The sequence below is a fragment of the Phyllostomus discolor genome, chromosome 12 (genome assembly GCF_004126475.2).
Source record: "Phyllostomus discolor isolate MPI-MPIP mPhyDis1 chromosome 12, mPhyDis1.pri.v3, whole genome shotgun sequence".
In the NCBI taxonomy this organism is placed as follows: Eukaryota; Metazoa; Chordata; class Mammalia; order Chiroptera; family Phyllostomidae; genus Phyllostomus; species Phyllostomus discolor.
The window spans coordinates 54,065,507-54,089,415 of NC_040914.2; the positions used below are offsets into that span (position 1 = coordinate 54,065,507).

General features: G+C 63.5%; 1 protein-coding gene across 1 annotated transcript; it reads left to right on the plus strand.

Moving 5' to 3' along the window:
• Nucleotides 1-295: 295 nt before the first annotated feature.
• MMP15 (matrix metallopeptidase 15) lies at nt 296-18,630 on the plus strand. The gene is made up of 10 exons (XM_028501997.2): nt 296-1,048; nt 10,060-10,208; nt 10,828-10,953; nt 12,071-12,378; nt 12,684-12,845; nt 13,781-14,034; nt 14,416-14,554; nt 15,184-15,334; nt 15,469-15,584; nt 16,718-18,630. Exons 1-10 carry the CDS (start codon nt 887-889, stop codon nt 17,152-17,154), a joined length of 2,004 nt encoding a protein of 667 aa, XP_028357798.1. The 5' UTR covers nt 296-886; the 3' UTR covers nt 17,155-18,630.
• The last annotated feature ends 5,279 nt before the right edge of the window (nt 18,631-23,909 follow it).

Sequence of the window (23,909 nt, forward strand, 5' to 3'; positions counted from 1 at the left end):
AGGGAGTCTTCATTACGCCTTACTCTCTCTGTGGAGGGCGGGGAGAGGTCGCTTTGGGGATCAACCCCACTCTCCGAAAGCATGGATCCGAGAGAAGGAGGTGGGCTAGGGAGGATTCCTGCCGATTGGAAAGAGTGAAAGGGCCGCCTGCCCCGCTCCACCGCAGGCACCTGCTACCAAGAAGCCTCAGCCTAAGATACCGCCCCCAGCCCCCGGCCCCCGCCCCTCGCCCGCGGCCGCGCGCGGAGGGAGCACTGGCCCTTTAAGAGCGGCGGCGACTGCGGCGCGGGGAGGAGGGCTGCGAGCGCCCGGAGCTGCGCTGAACTCGCCGGGGACGTCGGGCGCCGGCTCCCTGGCTCGTTCACTCGTTCTGACCGGCTCCCAGCGCCTCCTCCCGGGACTGCGCGGGGACCCGGGCCCGGTTGGGCGCGGGGCGAGCAGAGTCCCCGGGCGGGAGGCGCGCGCTCAGGGCAGCGCCCGGCCCCGGGCATGGACACAGGGAGCTGGGCGCGCAGGGGGCGCCGCGGGACCGGGCGGCCGGAGCGCTGAGCCAGACAAAGGCTCGGGAGTTGCGCTTGCTCTCGGGAGCCGGGCCCCGGGCGCCCAGGCTGCGGGACCCGGCAGCCGGCGGCTCCGGCCGGCCCTCTCTCCCGTGGGCCGGTTCCGCGTGCCCGAACCTTCCCTGCCCGCTTCTCCTCGGGCGTGGGAATTTGCCGAGGGGACCTAAGCGGCTCCGGCAGGGACAGGGACCAGGAGGTCTGCCGCGCGCCCGCCGGGCGGGGAGCCAGGGAGCGTCGCAAGTTTCCAAGCCTCGTGCGGGGACCCAGCGCCGGCGAGTGGGGGAGCTCCGCCCGCAGCGCTCCGGACCCCGCTGGGCGCCGAGAGCATGGGCAGCGAACGGAGCGCACTCGGACGGCCGTCCTGGGCAGGCAGCCTCCTCCGCGGCCGGGAGGCGGCGGCGCGACCGCGAGTGCTGCCGCTGCTCCTGCTGCTTCTGAGCTGCCTGGGCCGCGGCGCAGCGGCGGAGGACGCAGAAGTCAATGCCGAGGTAAGAACCCTCGCCTTGGGGGGACTGGGGACAGGGAAGGAGACAGGTCTGTAGCCCGAGGCCGGAGTTAGAGGGCGCGGAGTCGAGCCCCCTGTGCCAGGGGAGGGGGCGGATGAAAGGGGGCCAGTCAGGCTGCCCTTCCCCGGCTCTCCCTCTTGCCAAACGGTGGAGGGCGTAAGGCTCGCGCTCACTCTCTATCCCTGTAGCCTTGACCTAGGCACTGATCCGCCCGAGCTCCCGCCGGGCGGCCGATTCCTCGAGAGCCCCGCGGGCGCTGTGACATTCTTTACGAGTGGGGTGGGGGCTGCCCTGGAGGAACCACGGGCTGAGCAGGTAGCTTCCCTGGCCGGGCAACATCTGGTCTGGGTGACCCTGAGCCACGCGCGGCGGGCCGGGATAGGGGGAAAGGGTGCGACCCTCCGGCGTAGACTCGGGTCGCAGGGGAGCTTTGGTGACTTTCTTGGGCTCTTGCACGGAAACCGCACCACGACCAGATGGGGTCCAAGAGAGAGACTCAGTCTCCCCGTTGCTTCCTCCCACCGGAGCTTCTGCGACCGAGGCCCTGTGCACAGAGGACAAACTCCGCACATATTTTCGCTGGGAGTCCTCGTGACGTCCCTGTGGGGCCCCCTCTGTGGGTGTGACCCATGGGTGATCGGGCACGGCCTCCTGGCGCAGAGCTGGGTCTAGCCAGTGCCTCGGGCTCCATGGAGTCTCCCAGCGCGGCCCTTCCAAGCAGGGGCAGTGAGAGCACCAGCTCCGTCGCTCCAAAGCGGTGTCTACTCTTTCCCAACTTCTAAGACCCCGCTCCTGGCCGATTCTACGAGAGAAGAGTGGGCGGGGGGCTGGGGAAGACCACCTCCGTGCTGGCTAGGGTAGGCTCAGGCCTTGGTGCCCTTGGTCCGGCCTGCAACCTCCGGGTGCCGGGCTGCCGGTAGGAGTACCGTTGGGTCGTATTTGCGTTTTGGCCCATGCTCCCTCCCAGCCCCCAGTGGCTTCCCCACCTCCCCACTGCTGCCTGGGAGATTTTTCCAATGGAAGCCTGCCCTTCCCCGCCCTGCTTTAATAAAAGCTTGGAGGAAGGGCAGGGAATTCCTCCCGGCTCAAGTTACACCTCTCAGCCAGTTCCCCACCTGCTCTTCCCTCCCTCCTTGGCCAGGCCAGGCCAGGGAGAGCTTCGGGGAGCCAGGTCCCGGCAGAAGGTGGGGTAGGAGCCCAGCCTGTGCCCAGGCCAGCTGCCTCCTCCTCATTCATACTGACAGGCAGTCAGGGGGCTTCCGCTGGTGGGGAGTGTCCCGCAGCCTGTGATCCAGGTACTGATGAAGAGTTCTGGACCCACCTGCCACTCTTTGGAGTGGACTGAGAATTGCCAGTCACAGACCCACCCTTGAGCAGTTTATAATCCACGTAGGAATGGCATCTCCGAGCAGGAAGCAATTAACAGACCAAGCTGGAACCGGGTGACCATGCATTATGAATTGTCATCTTAGATGGCCCAGAGCTGGGGCACTGGGACCTGTGGTCTGCGGGGCTTCATTCTCTCTTTCCTTTGCTGCTGCTTCTCCAGTGCCCTCTCCTCTCCCGGGGCCGCACTGGGGTCAGAGAGCACGGCCCTGAGCCTGTGGCGGCACTAGCTGGGGATTCCGAGAGGGACCTGCATGCTCTCTCCCCGGGGGCAGTCTGGGTTGGGCTGTTGCTGGAAGAGACCGGAAGGTTTAGGGGACTCTTGAATGTTGTAAGACAAGGTAGATGGAGGGCTCAAGACACCCCTGTTCGTAGCATTGGCTTTGGGGTACAGACTGTTCCTCGGAGTTTCGTCAAGCCTAGGCAGATCGAGGCCCAAAGAGTTGAATGGCTTCAGCAGCCAGTGCGTTTGCCAGGAGACTGTGGGACCGTAGTCCCCAGGTCCACAGTCTTGTAAGGACCAACCTCAGAGGCTCCTGGGCCTGGCCTGCAGCCTGTGTCCAGAGCCCACCCCCCGCCCCGACAGCTGCAGACTTCAGCTTAGGTGGTGGCTGGGTCCTTCTCCAAGCATCCTGGTACCTGAGCCAAGGCTGGCCCCTGTCCCTCCCGGGGCAGAACCCGCAGGAATTTCACTAGACTACAGCATCGCTAGGAGCTGGCAGACACCTGCGCCCTGGCACGCCCCTGCCTGGAAAAGGCGGTCTTTCTTGGAGAAGCCAGCCACTGCGGAGTTACTCTGCCCTGTGCCTCTCTCTCTCCCTCCCTTGGATGTCCAGCCCCAGGCCCCAGCTGTTCGGGGCTGGAGCCCACTCCCCTGCATGGAGGCAGGCCTCACCTAACTGAGGTGCCAGCCGTAGCTCCTGGCCTCCCCCACCTGGGGGTCCAGGCGCCCCTTCTGATCTGGCCTGCTCTTGCTGGCTGCAGCACCTGACCCACTTAAGCCCCTTCGGTTTTCACCAGAGAAGCTATGGTCTTCTTGCCCTCCGCCCTCCCCAGCCCCAGCCTCAGCCGGGCCCGTACAGGTGCCTCTGGCTGCCAGAGTTCACAGCTGCGATGCGGCTGCCTGGTCACAACACACCGACACACTCAGCTTCCCTGAACTGACTCCCACATGCCTCCCTTGTCCCGACCGGCCACTGAGCAGGGTGAGCAAATGGCAGGATGGGGACGGTCAGCGTGAATGCTGATTTTGACCCTCAGATCTGACTGGTGAGCCACAGCCCCGGGCGCCAATGTCTGCTGGCCACCCCTCCCCCAGAGGCCCTGTGCCCAGTCCAGTCCATGTGTTGGGGCTGCCCTGTGGGTCCCCTCAGTTAGTGGCCTCCTGGCAGTTGCGTGCTCCTTGTCTGAACAGCATGTCTGTCCAACGTGCCCGCTCCAACATTTGGGCGAAAACACCTCGCTTCGCCCCACCTAGAGTGGGGGGAAAGGAAACAACATAGAAGCACACCCAGGCCCCCCACCCCAAAGAAGCTGCCGGAGAAGGCCCCCTGCCCCTTCCACCATGTGAGGACACAGTGAGATAGACGCTGACCGTCCGCAGCCAGGAAGAGGGCCTTGACCGGAACCTGGCCAGGCAGGCACCCCGACCTTGGACTTCCAGCCTCTAGATCTGTGAGAAATAAAGGTTTGTTGTTACAAGCCACCCGGCTGACGGTATTTTTGTTACAGCAGCCCAAGTGGACTAAGATAGTTGGCATCTTCAGTATCGTCCCAAGATTCACGTGGCTCACGCAGCCAGCCACTCGGGCAGGGGCCAGGCCTGACTCAGGAGATATGTTCTCTGCGTCAGCAGAAGCAGCGAGGGGCCGCCGGAGGCTCTCAGCTCGGATGCTCCTGCATCACAGGGAGGGCCCTGAGGGTGGCCGGACACGGCAGGCGTGCAGCCCACGGCAGGTGCCTTCTGGCCACGCAAGCTCCTACGAGGCCACTCCCCAGAAAGACACTGGCTGCAGGGGCACCTGGACCCTCTGGGGAGTGGGCACAGGATTCGCAGCCCCCGGCAAGAACAGCAGAGGTTTGCCAGCCGGCGGTGGGTCAGAGAGACGAGGAGGGACACCTTGTGCCAGCTCCCCTTCCCCACGAGGGGACAGCAGGAAGACCCAGCTCGACATCCAGTGTCTGACAGACCGATGAGGACCTGGGTCCCCGCCTTTCACCAGCCTTGGGGGTCCCCCACGTCCTGCTGCCACAGTAGATGGTCGAGCTGCCAGAGCCACAGCGCCTGGGGACCCGGGGCTGGATCAGCTCCCCCAGCTGGCCCTTAGCCCGGGCCTCCTGGGAATGACTGTCACCCCGGACGGGTGAGAGCCCGGCTTTGTCTCACACCCAGCACCTGTGGGCAGGGCACCTGGAGCTCAGGAAGTGCTTGCAGAATGGTGGCAAAACACAGAGACTGTTAGGAGCGAACGGTGTTTGCTATTGGGCAGGGCAGCCATGGAACCCGTCTGCGCCTCAGTTTCCCCGTCTACAGAGGGGGGCTAATAAGAGCATCGGCCAGACAGAGTTGCTGGGGAGGTTCCGTGCATGTGTGTAACAGGCCAGCCGCCATGCGTGGGGGCCCGGTGGGATCCCATGCTGTTTTGGCCGCCTTCGACACGTTTGTGAGCACTTCCACACTGGTCCTGGTGTGGGCTCTCTAAGTGTGGGGGCTCTCGTTACCCCGTGGTACAGAAGAGGAAACTGAGACGGAGCCAAGAGACGTTACCCCAGGTTCCGCAGCCGGCGGTGGCAGCACTCGGGTCTGAGCCCAGTCAGCCTGGCTTGGAGCCTGGGTCCCCAGCCCTGTGCTGGGTCGGAGCCCAGTGTGCCCGCTCCTGGAGCTGCCCAGGCAGGAGCCGGGTGGGAAGGAGATGATGGGGGCAGGGCTGGGTGAACCTGGAGCCCTCCCCCTGTCCTGCCACCCAGGCTCCGCCCTGTGGACGTCCCCCGTAGGGGAGAACACCTGTGGGGGTTTCCAGGTGAGGCCCCAGGCAGCTGAAATCACTGGCAAACAGGGCCCTTTCACCTGCCTTGCCCACCCCCTGGCTGCAGGACCCCACCGCTCTTCCTCCAGGTTAAGGCGAGCCAGGCCTGGTGGGAGACCACCAGGTACAGAAGTGGCAGGAGCACAGGCTACCTACAGCCCTGCCCGCAGCCTTCCCCTCTGAAAGGCTGGTTCTAGAACTGCCCGAGTGTGGGCGGGTGGCCCGGCCTGGGGTCCCCTTTGCTCCCTGCCCCGGGGCTGATGGTGTCACCTGTGCTGTCATCCCAGTGCAGCCGCTGGGGAGGAATGGTTTGACCCCAGTTTGCAGAGGGGAGCAGCCGGGGGCTCAGAGACGTCATCTTAAGCCTCTTCCGCCACTCCAAGGCCCGTCCTCAGGATGAACAGGCAGGGCCAAGGGGCAGGTGTCCCTGACCGGCAGGTTTCTGCTCCACCTGAGGGAGAGCGAGCAGTCGTGGCTGCCCAGAGGTGGGGTGGGCCGCCGTGGTGGCATGGAGCCCCCATCTCTTCGAGGCTGCAGGCCCGATGGGTCCCTGGCCCAGCTGTGGTCCATGGAGGTGTCTGTGAAGTAGCTAGAGCTGATGACTTTGAGGTCCCTTCCAGCCCAAGGCTGGCGGAGTCTAGGCCTCTCAGGGGCTTCTGGCTCAGGCCCCCCGGATGGGACCAGGGTGCACGCCCTGCCTCGGCAGTGTCTGGGGTTCCCCCTAACTCATCACCCTGTTCGCTCCCGCTCTGTGCCCGGCCTGGCCTTGGCCTTCCTCCGAGGACCCAAGGACCGTGACACCGGGTGGGGAGACGGGCACAGCGTGGGCCCCACAGGGCCCTGAGAGGTCTGTTCATCAGCAGCGGGCCTGACAAGACGCCCTTTGTGCCTGTCTGGGCCACGTTGCCAGGGTCTGCTCAGACGGTCAGAGGGCCGTGGGTGACAGAGGCGAAGCAGAGCCCAGCAGAGATTGTCTTATCGCTCGGGGGCTGATAGGGTGGGTGGGAGGAGGTGGCTAGAGGAGCCGGCTGTGGTGACAGCGGCCGCCCTCACCCCCTGCCCCCACGGCCAGCCGTGCTTAATGCACAGTATCGATCCGTCTGGGAGCTCCTTCTCAGACACGCCTTCCCTGCCGGCCTGCCTCGGCATTGTCTCACCGGCCTGGGGGTGGGGGCGGCCCTGCTGATGGGGCCCAGCGCTCGGATCAGCCGGAGATGGGGAGCATGGGGCGGATTAGACGCCTCCCCCAGGGCTGTGCTGGGCACTGTTCCGGGGAAGGTCCGAAGCCCACTGTCCGCACCTCAGGCCAGGAGGAGCTGGTGCAGCTTCACAAAGAGCTAGGTCCGGTGGTACTGCTCTGGGCTCCAGTTCTGGCCACGTCGGCTGTGCAACCCTGGGTGGGCTACTCGCCCTCTCTGAACCTCACTGTTTGCGTAACGGGAATGGGGTGCGCGTGAGCATCGAATGCAATGACCAGTGGATAGCCAGGCCCACAGCAGATTCTTAGCCCTTGGCTGCGGCATTCATGGCCTCTCCCGGGGCCAGGGCCAACCCCCTAGACTCCTGAGCCCCCGCATCTCCTTGCCTGGGGCTAGCCACTCACCCGAAGCATCTAGACGAATTTATGGTTGAAGAGAGGAATGGCAGAAAGAGCCAGGGCAGGCAAAGCCTACAGGGCGGGCTGCAGATAGGAGGGGCCCTTGGCCCCAGCGCTCCCCTCAGAACCCTCCCCGCCTCTCGCTGGGGAGGCCCCCCTGCTCTGCTGCTCACTGACCTCCCCAGGCCTCAGTTTCTCCGCCTGAGAAGCAAAGTTTCCCCTTCCTGGCACTCCACCCATGAGACTAGGCGAGGGGGAGGGAAAGGAGGCCCCTTGCACGAGGGACAGACTTCACAGTCAGTCACCAGCAGGAGTGGCCGGAGCTTGAACACAGCCCCTCCCCCGAGCTGACCTTGAAATTTACTTCCCACTTTGGTCCCAGGGCAGCAGACCCCTCGGGAAGCCCGGGCTTAGGGGGCACGCAGCCCCTCCTCACTGGGAGGCAGCGGCCTCTGCAGGGCACCTGGGCGCCTGCCCATGATGTCTCTCCCTCCAAGAGCTCACCTCCCAGGCTCGTGGTCCTTAGCACAGCAGGAGGGTTCGAGAAGCTCCCTCCCTGACACTGGGGAGAGAAAAGCTCACAGCCCCCTGCGGGTGGCCAGCTTGCCTGCCAGCTGGCTCTGTCACCCTCTTCATCCTGCCGTTCGGAGGTTCGGCTGCCCTGGGCCAGAACTGTGCTTCTGCTCACGCCCCCCACGCCGCCCGTCCCCAGCTCCTGCCTCGCACCCTGGCAGTGGCCCGGAAGCTCTTGTCACCAGGGCGCTGGGATTTCAAGGCCTGGCTAGGACTGAGATGGAAGCTGTCGGCTTCCCTGAGACTCAGAGGGTCCTCCTCTGTGCGAAGGAGGGTCCACAGGCGCCCCGGGGACCTTCCCATCAGCCCCTGAACTGTCCCCAGAATTAAAGGGCCCCATGTCCTCTGCTGAGCTCTGGGGCTCTTCCACACAAACAGGCCCAGCTCCCTCCTCGGCCCTCCCCTGGGCCCCAGCCCGAGCCGCCGCCTCCCTGCCCTTCTCCTGTCACTCTGCAGACACTGCTAATCAGCCCCGCGGTGGCCTGTGATTGAGCTCCCTGAGATATTTTTACCTTATGCAAATAAGCGATGCCCTCATCTGTCAGCAGGCAGCCCCACCTCCTCCGGCTGGATCCCTCTCCCTGCCTGAGCTGGCGACGGTCACGCCTCGACTTCTCTATCTCCCCAGGCTTCTCCAGGAAAACCATGTCCACGCAGGGTGGTGGGTGCACGCCCCCCCCCCCCGCCCCCACGAACTTCAGGAGAGCTTTCTCACTCTTGGGAAGAGCAGGAGCGGCAGAGGGAAGGTGCCCTGGGCCAGGGGCCTGAGCAGGGCTGGCCGCAGGGCCGCCTGCCTCCCCAGTTGTCCTGCCCTCCCCTGAGGCTGCACGGCCCTCAGGCCCTGGCGGAGCCTGGAACCTTCGATCCTTCTGGTAGAGGCAAAAGTCATTCGCTCCAGGGACTACACAGCCCCTGGCCTCTGGCACGAATGATACGTTCACTGGGCACGTGTCCCTGCCCAGCACCGCGCAAGCGTGAGTGTGGATGCCCCTATTTTGTCCTCACAGAGACCTGTGCTACGAGGCAAGTCATAGCATAACGGAGCCACGCTTCGGAAGTGGCGTGGCTGGATCCGTCCTTAGCCCGGCCTGTCACCATCTCTGTGGCTCTGCCTCCTTGCTGGTGGCCATCTCCCCGGCCCTGGGAGGCCCTGCAGCTCTGGCCGTGTCTCTGCACCTCTCTCTCAGGCTCAGCAGCCGCTCCCGCCAGCAGCAGCCTGGGCACTGCTGAGCCCGGGGGTGCGGCAGCCCCTCACACACCAGGGGCCTGGCTGGGTGCCAGGGCTGACGGACAGCACCGAGGGAACAAGTACCTACAGAGTTGGCTGTGACACTAGTGGCAGACAGGTGTGGGTGTGGCCCTGGCCAGCTGACCCGTGGCTGTCAGCCCAGAGCAGCCACCATGCCCCGTCACCATCTTACCTTGTGGGTCCTTGAGGCGTAGCTGTCGCTTTCCAGGACCTCTCAGAGAACAGGCCTTCAGGTCCCCTCACTCCAGGGGACGCCCAGGGACCCAGGGTGGGCCAGCAAAGGTGCAAAGGACACACTTCCATGGGGCCAAGGCCCACAGAAGTGCCTGGCCGCTGTGCCAACAACCTGTTGTGGTGGTCACCGTGCTCTCATGGCCTTGGGGGCATGAGGTGGGCAGGTCAGAGTCCTCTTCCTTACCACGACTCAGCGTGGCTCACTGGGGATCCCTCCTTCTGCCATCCTAGTGGGGGAGACAGATGATAAACATCTCAGTGAAATATAAGGTATGTCAGGTAGTGACAAGTGCAAGGAAGACGGGGTGCAGGGGACAGAAGGTGGGGGTCTCTCTTTATGTAGTGTCATCAGAGAACACCTTCCAGTAAGGTGAGGTTGGAGCAGAGACTGGAAGAAAATGGGGGTGCGAGCCATGCATGTCCCTGAACAGGAGCAGCACATGCAGAGGGCCTGAGGCAGGGGAGTGCCTGGCGGCGTGTGTGGGAGGAGTGAGGTCTGAGAGCTGAGGCGGCGTCTGGTAGCAAGGGCCCAAGAGCTTCGGTAAAAAACTGGCTTTTCACCCTGGCTGGTGTGGCTCAGTGGATTGAGCTACAGCCTGCAAACCAAGGCGTCAGTGGTTCAATTCCCAGTCAGGGCACATGGCTGGGTTGCAGGCCAGGTCCCCAGTAGGGGGCGCTCAAGAGGCAACCACACATCGATGTTTCTCTTTCTTCTTCCTCCTCTCTTAAAAAACAACCAAATATAAAACTGGCTTTTCCTCCGGGAGGAGAAGTCTCTGGACACCAGACCCAACTTGTAAAGGCCTTTCCTGGGGAGGCTGCAGCAGCTTGGAGGGCGGGAGGTGGGCAGGCACCCGATGAGGGCTGTGTGTGTCTCGAGAGCTAGCTGCGCCAGGACCTGCTGACCGGCATGGTCTCTCCTCCGCAGAACTGGCTGCGGCTCTACGGCTACCTGCCTCAGCCCAGCCGCCACATGTCCACCCTGCGCTCGGCCCAGATCCTGGCCTCGGCCCTCGCCGAGATGCAGCGCTTCTACGGGATCCCGGTCACCGGCGTGCTGGACGAAGAGACCAAGGCGTGAGTCTCCCCGTCGGGCCTTTCGCAGACCCCTCTGGCTTCTGTCCTGCTCTCGCAAGGCCTTGGCGTGTGGCATTACCAGGAGAGAGGGGTCTGGATAAGAGACAGGTGGTCTGATCCTCCATGGGAGCTCTGATTCGTTGGGAGTGGCTGCCTCCAGCCTCGTGCTGAGAAGGCTGCTGAGGCCAAGTACCAGCTCGGCCACAAGGAACACAGGCTTGATTGGTGGCGTCTGCCATAGGAATGGGCCTGGGGGGGATGCAGCACACCTGGCCTGGGTGGGACTGCCAGCCTAGTTAGGCCCTAGAAGGGATGTGACCGAAAGCCACATCCTTGAGGAGCACGCACAGAGCATCAAGTATGACGGGCAGGAGGCTGCAGGAGTAACTGTCCCCTTCCTGGGCGGCTCTGGTGGGAAGGGGCCCACCTTTGCGGAGCCTGTGCTGGGCATCCAGTCTGCCAGCGCAAGGCCGCTGTGCCCCTGCTCCTGATGAGGCAATCGAAATTTAGCTCATCTCCCACCCTAAGAAGCCGCCGAAGGCCAGAGGCAGGAGGGTGGAAGGAGGTGGGCTGCCTGGAGGAGGAGGCTCTGAGCTCACCCTTCTCTCTCCTGGCCCAGGTGGATGAAGCGGCCTCGCTGCGGGGTGCCAGATCAGTTCGGGGCGCGCGTGAAAGCCAATCTGCGGCGGCGGAAGCGCTATGCCCTCACCGGCAGGAAGTGGAACAACCCCCACCTGACCTTCAGGTAGGGACCCCGGCTTCCCGGGGTGGCATTTCTCCCAGCGTCCTCCGCACCACCTGGTCTGAGACCTCGGGCTCCCCAGTGGACTCGTCTGCAAGGCTTCCTTTCCCAGCGGCCCCCCCCCCACACACTGACTCCAACTGCACACCCTGGGGCGTCTTCCTCCAGAGAAGGTCAGGCCCTCCGGAGCTGCTTCTGTTCTGTCCTCCTTCCCTTCCCTCCCTCCCCCACCACCCGCCAGCCGCCCGGTCTGGCCTCACTGACCCAGATGGGTCCCTGCACCTGTACGGTTTGGAGGCCTCCACAGCGCAGGGCCAGGGGGCCGAAACCCAGGCATCTCTCAGGAGGGCAGGCTGCATCCTAGGCACATTCTCCTTTGTAGTGAGACCCAGGGCAAGAAACCCCCCCTGAGCCCCGAGCGTGTGGCGGTCCCCAAGGGCTCCTCTTCCTGTGTCTGTCTGGCCAGGGCCCCACCAGAGCTCCATCTCCTGAGGCAGAGTAGCTCCCACGGCCTCTGAGCCCCCAGAGTGAACCAGTGGCCCAGCAGGCTTTACTGGAGGCCTGTCCAGCTCGCAGACGCCCCCTCTGACGTACACGGGTAATAGCAGGCCTCCCCACAGGGCCGCCGTGACGAAAGCACGACCCGCCTTTTCCCACTTAACAGGTGAAAAAACCTCCAATGCAGAAACCAACTCACTGGCCTGAGGCCACACAAGTAATGTTATAGCCCAGCCTTGAACTCACGTCAGCCTGGCCCGGAAGCCCAGCCTTCAGAACCGCTAGCCCCGTGTTCCCTGAATGTCCTCCACGCACACCTCCCCTTCTAGGTCTCAGAGCTACATACCCCCTGCACTTTCATTGACGTAACGTTTTCTTACTGAAAATAGGCTTGATTGGCACAAGGCAACCTTGTTGGGTGATATTCTAATGAACTCCTGGTTTTAACATTCAGTTCTCCTTTCTAAATTCACCCCCAAGTACACTGATGGCTGATACAGTCAGGCAGTGTCAGGGAGCCAGCTCAGATCTGATGCGAGTTCCTGGGGACCCTGCGTCTCGGCCTCAGCCCAGGGGGCGCCAGGCCCTGGGTTCACACGAGTGTCTCCCCGCCCCCCTGCAGCATCCAGAACTACACGGAGAAGCTGGGCTGGTACCACTCGCTGGAGGCGGTGCGCCGGGCCTTCCGGGTGTGGGAGCAGGCCACACCCCTGGTCTTCCAGGAGGTGCCCTACCAGGACATCAGGCTGCGGCGGCAGAAGGAGGCTGACATCATGGTCCTCTTTGCCTCTGGCTTCCATGGCGACAGCTCACCCTTTGACGGCACAGGCGGCTTTCTGGCTCACGCCTATTTCCCGGGCCCTGGCCTGGGTGGGGACACCCATTTCGACGCAGATGAGCCCTGGACCTTCTCCAGCACAGACGTGCATGGTGAGAACAGCTGGCCAGGGTGGGGGGCGGGCCGAGCTGGAATTGCAGGGCCAGGAGGGGAGGGCTTCCCTGTGCAGTTGGTTCTCTGCAGCCGTGACGCTTGGCCGCAAGCTCTCCATCTTCACGGGGTGGTAGGGAAGAGAAGGGATCGCTGCTCCCATGTCTCAGATGGGGAAGCTGGAGGCCCTGAAGTCAAAGCTGCTCAGCCTCTCCTAAGAGTGAGGCGAGAGCAGGCTCAGCCCACAGTCTGGGGCGGTCAGGTCCTGGGCCAGGCCGGCGCTGACCGTGCTGCTGGCCCACTGCAGGGAACAGCCTCTTCCTGGTGGCCGTGCACGAGCTGGGCCACGCGCTGGGCCTGGAGCACTCAAGCAACCCCAGCGCCATCATGGCGCCGTTCTACCAGTGGATGGACACCGACAACTTCCAGCTGCCCGAGGACGACCTCCGGGGCATCCAGCAGCTCTACGGTGAGCGGGCGGCATGGGCTGGGCGGGCGGGCGGACGGGCTCTGCACCGCACGCCTGCCCACAACTCCCGGCCCCACGAGGCACAGTTGCTCCTGCTGTCCCATTTTGTAGATGAGACACTGAGGCCCCGAGAGGACTTGTGGCTTGTTCACGTCACTCAGGTGGGGCTAGACATCCGGCCCAGGACCTACACCCAGAACCCTCACAGTGGCTCTGGGCTGGAGCCCACAGGGGCCCCCAGCGGTCCCAGGTGCCATCTCGGACCCCCTGTCCCCAGCCTCGGTGGCCTTCCTGTTAGACTGACGGTACCTCAGGTTCCACGGCCCCACTCCTGCTGCTGCCGCTCCCAGCCCGAGCCCGACCCAGAGTCTCTGCCGAGTATTGTTGCTTTGTCACTTGCCCGTGGTTCTCAGGCAGGTGACACCCCCAACTCAGGCCCCAGTCAAGAAAGCCTGGGGAAGGGGAGGATGTCCTGAGCTCCAGGTTGGGGGAGTTGGGGTCTGTGTCAGCGCCCACACCGAGCCCCTCCCTGGGGCTGGCAGCGCCCGCCTTGCTAGGCACGCGACAGACTCTGTTTCCCCAGCAACCTGGTCATCAGAGGGGAACGTGGCAGAGTTTGTAAAATCACGCTCTTGCCTCTGTGGGTGTCCCTGGGTCCTCCAGTGGAACAGGCCGGCATCCTGAGGGGACTGTCCCCAAGGGGAAATGGAGACAGGGGCCCTCAGGGGCTCAGTGACCTAAGCCCAGTGTGAGAGGTTGAGAAGGGGGCTCTGTGCAGAAGGATGGAGGTCCTCCTGAGAGTGTGGGGGGTGGGGGAGGGGAGGGGTCCACTGTGCACGGGCAGGGCCCTGTGTCCTGAGGAGGACAACCTGGAGCCCTGGCTGGGTTCTGGCGCTTCCTCCTCACTTCCTGTCCCCCCTCCCTCTGCTCTGCAGGCACCCCAGACGGTCAGCCACAGCCCACCCAGCCCCTCCCCACTGTGACACCCCGGCGGCCAGGCCGGCCAGACCATCGGCCCCCCAGGCCTCCCCAGCCTCCACCCCCAGGCGGGAAGCCAGAGCGGCCCCCAAAGCCAGGCCCCCCAGTCCAGCCCCGAGCCACGGAGCGGCCTGACCAGTACGGCCCCAACATCTGCGACGGGGACTTCGACACGGTGGCCATGCTGCGTGGGGAGATGTTCGTGTTCAAGGTCTGGCCCCTGCCCGTGCCCCGCACAGCCCCTGGGCCCAGACCCAGAGCAAGAGAGCACCCCCCCCGCCCCACCTCACCCCTACCTGGCTGCTCGCCATCCCACCCCTCCCTCACCGAGCAGCCGCTGGGAAGCCATCAGACCCCAGACTGAGGAGCAGCCAGGCTGCAGGACGAGGGGTTTCCCTGGGGTCACACAGCAAGCCTGAGGGTCCGCCCACCCACCCCGTTGGCCCAGGGCTGTCTCCCAGGCGCTGCCCTCGGGACCTCAGTGGCCTCCCCAGGACCCACCCTGGTCCAGGAAGGGGCGCTCCCAGGTGGCCCCTCTCCCAGGCCGAGGCAGCGTGCATGCTCTGCCCGCTCATGCCCACACCCTCCCCAGGGCCGCTGGTTCTGGCGGGTCCGGCACAACCGCGTCCTGGACAACTACCCCATGCCCATCGGGCACTTCTGGCGCGGTCTGCCCAGCGACATCAGCGCGGCCTACGAGCGCCAAGACGGGCGCTTTGTCTTCTTTAAAGGTGAGCTGGGGTGGGTGGGAGGGCCTTCCTGCCCCGGCCTCTGACCCGGCTGGGCCCAGGGGAGGAGGGAGGAGGGCAGGGGGATTTGCCTCCATTAGGGCAGCACCCCGGATCAGCTGTGTTCCCAGTCCCCCTGTCCTCAGCCTCAGTGAGGCAGTAGCTCCCTGAGAACAGGGCGGGGCCTGTACCCAGAGTGGGGACCCCTAGACCATGAACTGAGGTGCCCTGGGAGCAGCCACCAGACCCAGGGGCCAGGCAGGGCTCCCCATCTTTCCTCTTTCTCTCCAAGGACTGTTGTGGGGGGATGTTCACATGGGAATACAGACCCACACACAGTGTGACTGTGTGGTGTGTGTAGAGGGGTGAGTGGCTGACACACATGTGTGTAAACAAGTGTGCCAGAGTCGTCCATGAGCGCAGAGCAGGTATGCTACAAGGGGCGTGGCACCGTGTGTAGTGGTGGCCAGTGCCTGCTCTGTGTGCAAGGAAGGGCGTGAGTGGGAGTGTGTGTAACGAGTGTGGCAGTGAATGTGACGGATCTGTGGGCCCAGAACAGCATGTCTGGGCCCCCTCCCGGCCCACCCCCTCGGCCCCAGCCCGGGTCACGCCCGCCTCCCCTGCTCCCACAGGGGACCGCTACTGGCTCTTCCGAGAAGCAAACCTGGAGCCCGGCTACCCGCAGCCGCTGACCAGCTACGGCCTGGGCATCCCCTACGACCGCATCGACACGGCCATCTGGTGGGAGCCCACGGGGCACACCTTCTTCTTCCAAGAGGACAGGTGAGCGCCCCCTTCCCTGAAGGAACGAGGCCCCAGCCGGGCCGCCCGTCTCCCAGGCCCTCCCAGGACCCACCACTGGAGGGGAACAGATTCCAGGCCGACGCAGGCCCACAGCCCGGTGCTTCTGGTCACAGGTACTGGCGCTTCAATGAGGACACGCAGCGTGGAGACCCCGGCTACCCCAAGCCCATCAGTGTCTGGCAGGGGATCCCCGTCTCCCCCCGAGGGGCCTTCCTGAGCAACGACGCAGGTACCATGCACGCCAGCACCCTCCAGCTCACGCTCGCCAGGCTCCTCCTGCATACAGGGGTGGGGCTTGCTCACCAGGCTCCTCCTGCACGCAGGGGTGGGGCTTGCCTGAGGCCATCAGGCAGTGTGATGGCGTGTATGGGGGACGCAGCTGTGCCGGGCCCTGGGCTCCTGGAAGCTTCTGGAGCACAACTCCCCCAGCCCTCCCTGTGCCGTCTCCACCCTGTTTTAGAGCCGGCCAAACTCAACCACAGAGCTCGGGGAAAGGGCCCCGGGTCCCACAGTGAGGAGCTGTGGGGTCAGGAGTCCCACCCGGGAACCAGGGGCAGCGTGCAGGGAGCCCCAAGCCCAACGTGGCTCAGAGCGATGGGATAAGGGTCCCCCCAGGGTGCGCACTTACCCCCTGCAAGGGAAGCCAGATCTCTGTCCTTATAACAAGCGACAGGGAGCTGTGGCTTTTATTTCTCCAGCATGGTCACGGGGGGACTTTAAGAAAAGCCATAGCTGTGATTCTTGGGCTCCAGGCTCGCAGGCTCGGGGGAGACCCTGCGGGCTCTGCCAGCGCTCGGGTGGGTCATGCCGTGTCTGCGTGTGATGGCATCCCTCTGGCCGCCCTGATCTCACCGTGATCGGCAGAGCACGGGCGCACCCCATGATTCAAACCTGGCCCTTCCTGGGGCTGATGGGACGTGGCAAGGCGCCCAAGGCCGGAGAGCTGGGCCAAGGCCGTGTTGGGCTCCGCTCCAGGTCTGCTGCCGGCTGGCTGCGTGGCCTGGAGTGAGACACTGGCCTGGCTCGTGGGGGGTGGGGCCGGTCCCGGGACCGGGCAGCAGGGTCCTGGGACTGCAGCCTCCACCCCAGCAGGCAGCAGGACCCTCCCCCGTACACAGCCCTCATCAGGGGCAGCCCAGCCCAGCAGCACAGCATTTTCTAGTGGCGCCCTTGACCCAAATGCCACCCCTCTCTGAGCCCGGGCTGGTTTCTGTGAGCAGCAAACAGGCAGACTTGGGAAGCAAGGAAGGAGGAGGGTGTGCTAAACCCAGGGCTCCTCCAGCATGGCCTGGTCTCCCGCCAGGGCCTCTGGCGGGCGAGGGGTGCCCGGCTGACTTGGCTCCGGCCCGCTTGCCCCCGCAGCCTACACCTACTTCTACAAGGGCACCAAGTACTGGAAGTTCGACAACGAGCGCCTGCGCATGGAGCCCGGCTACCCCAAGTCCATCCTGCGGGACTTCATGGGCTGCGAAGAGCCGGGACCCCGGTGGCCCGACGTGGCTCGGCCGCCCTTCAACCCCGACGGGGGTGCGGAGCCCGGGGCGGGCGGGGACAGCCAGGAGGGCGACGAGGGCCGTGCCGGGGAGGAGGACTCCGGGGCCGACGAGGACGGGGGCAGCCGCGTGGTGGTGCAGATGGAGGAGGTGACCCGGACAGTGAACATGGTGATGGTGCTGGTGCCGCCGCTGCTGCTGCTCCTGTGCATCCTGGGCCTCACCTACGCCCTGGTGCAGATGCAGCGCAAGGGCGCGCCCCGCATGCTCCTGTACTGCAAGCGCTCTCTGCAGGAGTGGGTGTGACCCGCCGCCTCCTGCTCCTCACGGTGCTAGGGGCCAGGCTGGCGGCGCCTGCGGTTCCGAGACTGCGCCTGGGGCACCCTGAGGAGCCCTCCGCAGCCCCCTCAGCCCCTGGGTGGGGCCCCCCAGGCCCTTCAACATCCCTGCCAGCCCTGCCCCCCATGTTTATTTATGCCCAGGAATTTTTTTTTTTTTTTTTTTTTGCACACTAACTGAGCATTGGTTTCTACTTTCCCCGACCAGGGGCAGTTCCCAGGGCAGGGGGTTAGAGCTTCCTAAATGGGGTTTTGCTCCAGGGAATTAGGTCCACACCCACCCACCCACCTTGGCCGTGGCCCCAGCCAGCAAAGTGGAGGGTTGGAAGGCCCAGGTGGGGAGGCGGCTGTCAGGCTGTCGAGGTTCTTCCCGCCCCGAGCCCTCCGCAGTGTGAGCCCCGGGGCCAGAGCCATGCGCTCTGTTGGCTTTGGAGACAGGTGGGGCCTCACTGGTCTCCCCCCACCTAAGTCCTTCTCTGCCTTAGGAACAGCTTTCGCCCAGGGCCACCCCCAATCAGAGGGGCAGGGGACCCCGGGCTGCCAGTCTCTGCTGAGTTTCAGTTCCTTCCCAGCCAGCCTCTAACAATCCCAGTTGCCTGGGCTCCCTGTGCCTAAGGACCCCACCCTGCCCCTGGCCAGTGGAGGGGCCAGCAGCCCCCAGCTCCCTCATACCCCTTGAGCCCACACCTCCTTTTCTCTCTAGAGAAGGGGTTCTGGGCCCGCCTTACCAAGGACCAAAGGGGGTCTGCCAAGGCCCCTCCACCCCAGGAGCCTCGCCTCCCGGCTGGGCCCCAACTCCCTGTCTACCTTCTCCTCCGTGAGCTGTGAGACCCACCTTGGACTCCTTCCCTGGGCCTAATCCTGCCTTCTCTCACCCACACCACTGTCCTCAGGGGTCTTGGGACCCCACCAGCCTCAGGCTGCAGCTGCCAGTATCCCAGGTCTCCTGGGGAGATGGGGCAGATGGGTGCCCCGGCTGGGGTGCTGGATGTCACAGAGTATGCCCACCTGTGTGGGTGCCCACAACCCATCAGGTGCCAGGCTTGGGGCAGGGGTTCCTCCCTTCCAGCTCCTGGTCCCCCAGGGCACTAACGAGAGGGGCCAGCGGGAGCCCACTGTAGCCTGGAGACTCACCGGCTGCTGGGCTCAGCCCTGGGGCGGAGATGCTTCCTCCTTGGAGCAGGCCGAGGTGAGCTGCTGTGGGAAATGGTACTGTACAGCCGGCTCCGTCCCTTCCACGTCCCTGGAGCCCTGAGCAAGCGGGTCTGCCCCCCCAGAATCCCGAGGGCCCCGGAGGGAGGGGCTTCTCACGGGCAGATCAGCTGCTTTCGCCCCTCCATCCACAAAACCTGAGAGCCAGCCGAGGGGCGGGGCGGGTCCGTGTCCACCCCCGTATGTTTCTTATTGTAAATAATCTGCACTGATTAAATTGTGTGGCCGGCGAGCGTGGCCCCCTTTGTAAGAGGCCTTGGGCTGGAGCTTCCAGCTGGAGGGCCTGCAGGTGATGGGCCGAGTCCCAGCTGGGCCTGGGGAGCTTGTTCCCACACCTAAGAGACCTCACTCCCAGGTGTGTGGGGGCTCCTTCCCAGGGTCCCCGGGAGGGGAGGGGCTGGGGTAACAATGAGAGGCAGCTGCCTTCCACTGGGTGGGGCAGGGGACCTGGGGTGGGACAGGGAAGGAGTGGGGAAGATGCTTGTCGTTCATTCCTGGTGGGAAGGGGCGTCCCATCTCCCCACATGCCCTGCACACACGAGGGGAGGGGGAGGGGAGAGCCAGGCCAGGCCACCTGGCCCTCTACCCACCCAGGCTTCTGAGCTGCCTGAAGACCCAGCTGGGTCAGGGAGGAGTGGGGAACGGGGCTGCTGCCCACTCCCCTCACCCTGTGCTCTGCTCAGAGGGTGAGGGCACCCCAGGTCTCACCCTTGAGGCAGCAGAGAGGCTCACCCTGGGCAGGGTGCAGATGACACCCAGGGGAGCGGGGGACAAGCACTGCCGTCCCTCCGGCCTGGGCGCGCCTTGGAAACCGGCCCCCCCGGGAATGCAGTGAGCAGCTGTAGTGGGGTCCCACCCCGACCTCGGAGCAGGCCAGGCCTGCGCAGCTCCTACGAGAGGGTCCTTCAGCCTGTTCTGGCCCACCCTCCCCCACAGCTGCACGCCCCCTCCCCGGCCCCCCTCCCACCCTTTCCTCTCTTTGTATTGAAGACTGGCTGAGGCCAATAGGAAATGCTGGCCCTGGGGAGCCCCACTGGCCTCTCGGGCCGAACTAGGAAACGACCTGGGAGCTGCCCCCGCGGCAGGGACCGTGGCAGCAGAATGGGGGGTCCAGGGCGGACACCCTCTTGTCAGCTTTCCTGTGGCAGAAGCCACAGGGCCTCCACCCAGCGCTGCCTCCTACTGAAACCTTCGGGTCCCCAAGAAGCTCAGAGGTCACCGGGCAGTGTGGGGGCACAGGGACAAGAGAGGGGAGGACAAAAGGCCCATCTCACGGACACTTGGCAGCGGAGTCAGCCCCTCAGGAAACTGCCTGAGGGCCCTTTCACCCCAAGCTCTCTGGCAAAATCGCAGAGAAACCCAGTGGCTGACAGAACTGGTCTCCCGGGTGCCGCCTGCTCCCGCTCCATCTCAGGAGCCTGTTCCTCCGGGCCCGGAGGCGTGAGGGAGGTGTCGTGGGAGGGGTGGGTGGGGTGCCGTCCTCAGCCTGGCCCCCCCTTCCCCAGAGAGACTCTCGGCCCCAGCGTGGTGGTCCTCTGCCCCAGCATCGAACAGGAACCTGCATCTGCGACTTGGTTTTATTATTATTATTATTATTATTATTATTACTACTACTAATGCAGCTGTGGCCTAAACTCACCTCAGACTCCTCACACCCCCGTTCCCTCACCATCTTGTTCCTCTCTATTTCCTACTTCTCAAGTAAGACAAGACATTACAAAGAAAAAGAAGAACATATAAGTCACCTAATTCTCCCAGCCGGTGCTAGCTTGCCGGGTTTCCTTCCAGCCTTTTTTCCTCTGCATTTGCACAGCTGGGAGTTTTCGAGGCTAGAACACCCTGGGTGCCGGCCCTGACTGCTTCGGGATGTCAGCCTCCACGGAGGGGGTCACACAACCGGCCCGCGGGCTGCTGCTGGGAAGGTGGACAGAGGGTGCCTGGCCTTTGGCGACCTCAGCCGACTCCGCTTACATTGTACTCATGAGAAGGGTGGGGCTCAGAGAGGTGAAGTCACTTGGGCAAGGTCACACAGCTGGGAGGCGGCCTCGCCAGGGTGAGAAAACCTAGAGGGGCCAACTTCCCAGCAGCACAACCCCACCCCACCCTGGTGCCCCTGGGGGGTTGGGGCAGAGGTGAGGAGGCCCCTGCCCACCCTGGCCTTCCCTCCCCACACATGCTGGGCGCCGGAGACCCCAGGGCCACCAACAGAGCCTCCTTTCAGGCTGGGGCAGGGGCCGAGCTGGCCGCTTCCCCCGCCTCCGACTGGGCAGAAAAGCCTTTTTGTTGTGGCTCACACAGAAGCCGTTCTCCTCCGGCGCACGGGAAGGAATGGCCGGCTTCCTGTCCATCCATAGCCGCCCAGACTGCGTGGACGCCTCCCTGCGGGTCCGAGAGACGCAGGGCTCCTGCCTCTCCACGCCCTCCCGTCCTGCCCTGGGGCCTGAGGCTGCCAGCCTTTGCCTCTGGACCCAGGAACTCACCCAAAAGGGCAGGGGTCAGCCACTCTTCAGCCATTCTGGCAAACCCTGGGGATTCCAGGCCTCGAGGCACTTTCAGGGCACGGCAGCACCACCCTCAGCCCACTGCGCAAGTGACCTGATGACCCACAAAGCACTGACCGAGGTCCCTGCCAGGCTGCCTGCGCTGTTCCAAGTGTCCCCTGCACTTGCATGCCTCTATGACTTTGCTTATGCTGTTCCCTCCTGCATGAAAACCCTTCCCTGCACATTTCATCTTATCCAAATCACACAGACCCTTCAAGGCCCAGATTCAGGCCTGCCTTTCTGGATTCCCAGCCTCCCACCTCAGGGTGATTGAGTTTCTTTCCCCCTCCGGCCCACCCAGCACGAGCGTCCCGCCCATTCCTTGCCTTGGAGCCCAGCCTGCCCGTCTATACAAGCTCCCAGATGCTGACAACACTCTGTAGCGCACAGGCTGTGTGTCCTCGGGCAAGTCGCTTCCCCTCTCTGAGATTCTCCCAGTGTCTCCATCACTAGAATGAGACTGATCGCCATGCCCACTGCAAACAGTTGCGAGGCTCGACGAGCTGACCCTTGCAAACACTGAACAACAGCACCTAGCCAGGGGTGGGCTGGCCATGGTCTGTTACCGATATCTCTATTGCAGGAGCAGGTACTAGGTGGATCGTTCCCACCAAGTGGCTTCTGAGGAGGCTTCCCTCCTCGAATTTCTCCCTAGGACTCTTGGTGGGATGGGGTCAGTGGTCACAAGCTTGGGGACAGGTGCCGGGAGGAGGGACATTCCTGTCCCGTCCCGTCCCCCCCCACTCCTCTCCCAGCTGCCGAGGCCTCATCCAGCCTATCCCTGGGGGCAGGGCTGTCCCGGCTCAGCCCCTGCTCACCCACCTTCTTCCCAGACCCTGGGCGTGAAGGCCAGCTCGGGTTTCCTCCCCAAGTGTCCCCGACACCTCCCACCCCACCCCATTTTCACGCACCTCGGTGTCTGCCAGAAATAGCCTCCCAGCTCCACTTACGGCCAGGCTAACCGGCCCCTCCTGGAAAAATGATATCGTGGCCCTGCCAGCATGGATGGACAGAGACATGCTGGGTTCCGTCTAGAGACCATTCCAAGTCAGTGGAAGTGGGGGGGACAGCTGCACCCCCAATCATTTCATCAAAAAATGAGGGTGCCCAGCACCCTCCTCAAACCTGTCAGCTTCAGCCAGATGGAGCCTCCTACACAGATGGGGATGCTGCGGCCCAACATGGACGCGGAGCTGTGCCGTCCACCCCCCAGACAGGACTCTCCTCCACGGCCCCCTCGCCACCCCCCACAACCTCCCACCCCCCATGTGGGGCCTTCCTCTCTGCTCTCCAGAAGAGCTGAGGACAGGGCGTTCTGATTAACCCAGCTTTCCCGATAAAGGGCCTTTTTGAGCACAGCCTTCAACATGCTGGCACAGAGGGGCTCTGCCCTTGGGGAACGGCCCCTCCACTGTCCTGCGAGAGCAACCCCTCGTGCCTTCTCCATCCGTGGGTGCGGGTACAGCTGACCCCACTTCATTGCTGATGGACGGGGATGATCTTGTGAACCAGGACCAGCCAATCAGCACCCAGTGCCTGGCCCAGGGGTGGGCAGGAAACCCAAGTCTGGCCAATCAGGGCCTCCTCGTGACATTTCCTGGAGCTCTGGGGAGAGAGAGGCCCTGTGTGGGGTGGGATTGCTGAGCTCCTGGAACACGAGCCTAGAGAGCTGATGAGGAGTCATCTTGCCACCACACATAGCCCTCCTCAGAGCACAGCCAGTACAGAGGAAAACAGGCTTGAAGATTCTGCAAGGCACCGCTTGAGCGCCTGGATCCAGCCATTCCTGAAGCTCTAGGGCCCTAGGTTTTCAGTTACATGTACCAATAAACACTCCCCTTATTTCTTAAGCCAATGTGAGTTGGCTTTGGTGATTTGAAGACTTTTCTCCTGACTCATGCCCAGGGTACTCTGAGTTCCAAATGCGTGTTTAGTTTAACACATTCTTCTTGCCAATCTAGGACCCTGCTTGGGATGGCGCAAAACCCCAGGACCACAAGGCACCCATCTCTTCAATCCTTGAAGGTTTACTAAGAAGCAGGGCTCACGCTGGGGTCCTGACAGAACGCCCCAGCTGCCTAAGACAACATAGGACACCCGATCCTCTCAAGAGGCCCCGGGAATCAAGCAGCCAGATGGTGGCAGACAGGGACGTGGGGGCCCCATTAACTGTTACATGGGCTTTTCCAGGTTGCAAATGGCAATACACAGTGGGCCAGCAGAACAGTGAGGAAGCCGCAGAAAAGCCAACGGCGACTCTGGAAAATGTCAGCAATTTCTACTCTTTTCTCCTCCCCCTTCACGTTGTATCGTAAATCCTACCGGCTTCCCCTTCTGAGTCTATATTGACACGTTTTGTTTGTTAAAAGTGAGTTCGATGCAGTCACGCCCTTTTCATTTCATGGAGCGTGAGATTTGAAGGAGAAACGTGGGATACTGCAGACTTCATTTGCTGCCTGAATTTTATTTTGCTCCATTTAAAGATTTCACCTATTCATTTTTAGAGAGAGGGGAAGGAAAGGAGAAAGAGAGGGAGAGAAACATCCATGTGTGGCTGTCTCTCTCGTGCCCCCCACTGGCTGGGGACTCAGCCTGCACCCCAGGCATGCGCCCTGACTGGGAATCGAACCAGCGACCATGTAGTTCAGAGGCTCACGCTCAATCCACTGAGCCACACCAGCTAGGGCTGTTGCCTGAATTTTTTGTAATCATATTATAAGAGAAAGTTTATTTAGAAAGTCACAGAGGCAGTAGAAGTGAGCCAGCTGAGCAGCGTGGACTCAGGAAACAAGTTACAGGAGCAGAAGAAGGGTCCTTGGAGCTTAGGAAAGAGACAGGCAAACATGAAAACCTGGGGTGGGGGCGGTGTGCGGGGGGGGGGGGGGCGCGGTTAGAGGGAATGGGAAAGGCACGGCCTGCTCCCACGTGCTCCTGAGAGGGAGAGCACAGTTGCCCGAATTTTTATGTG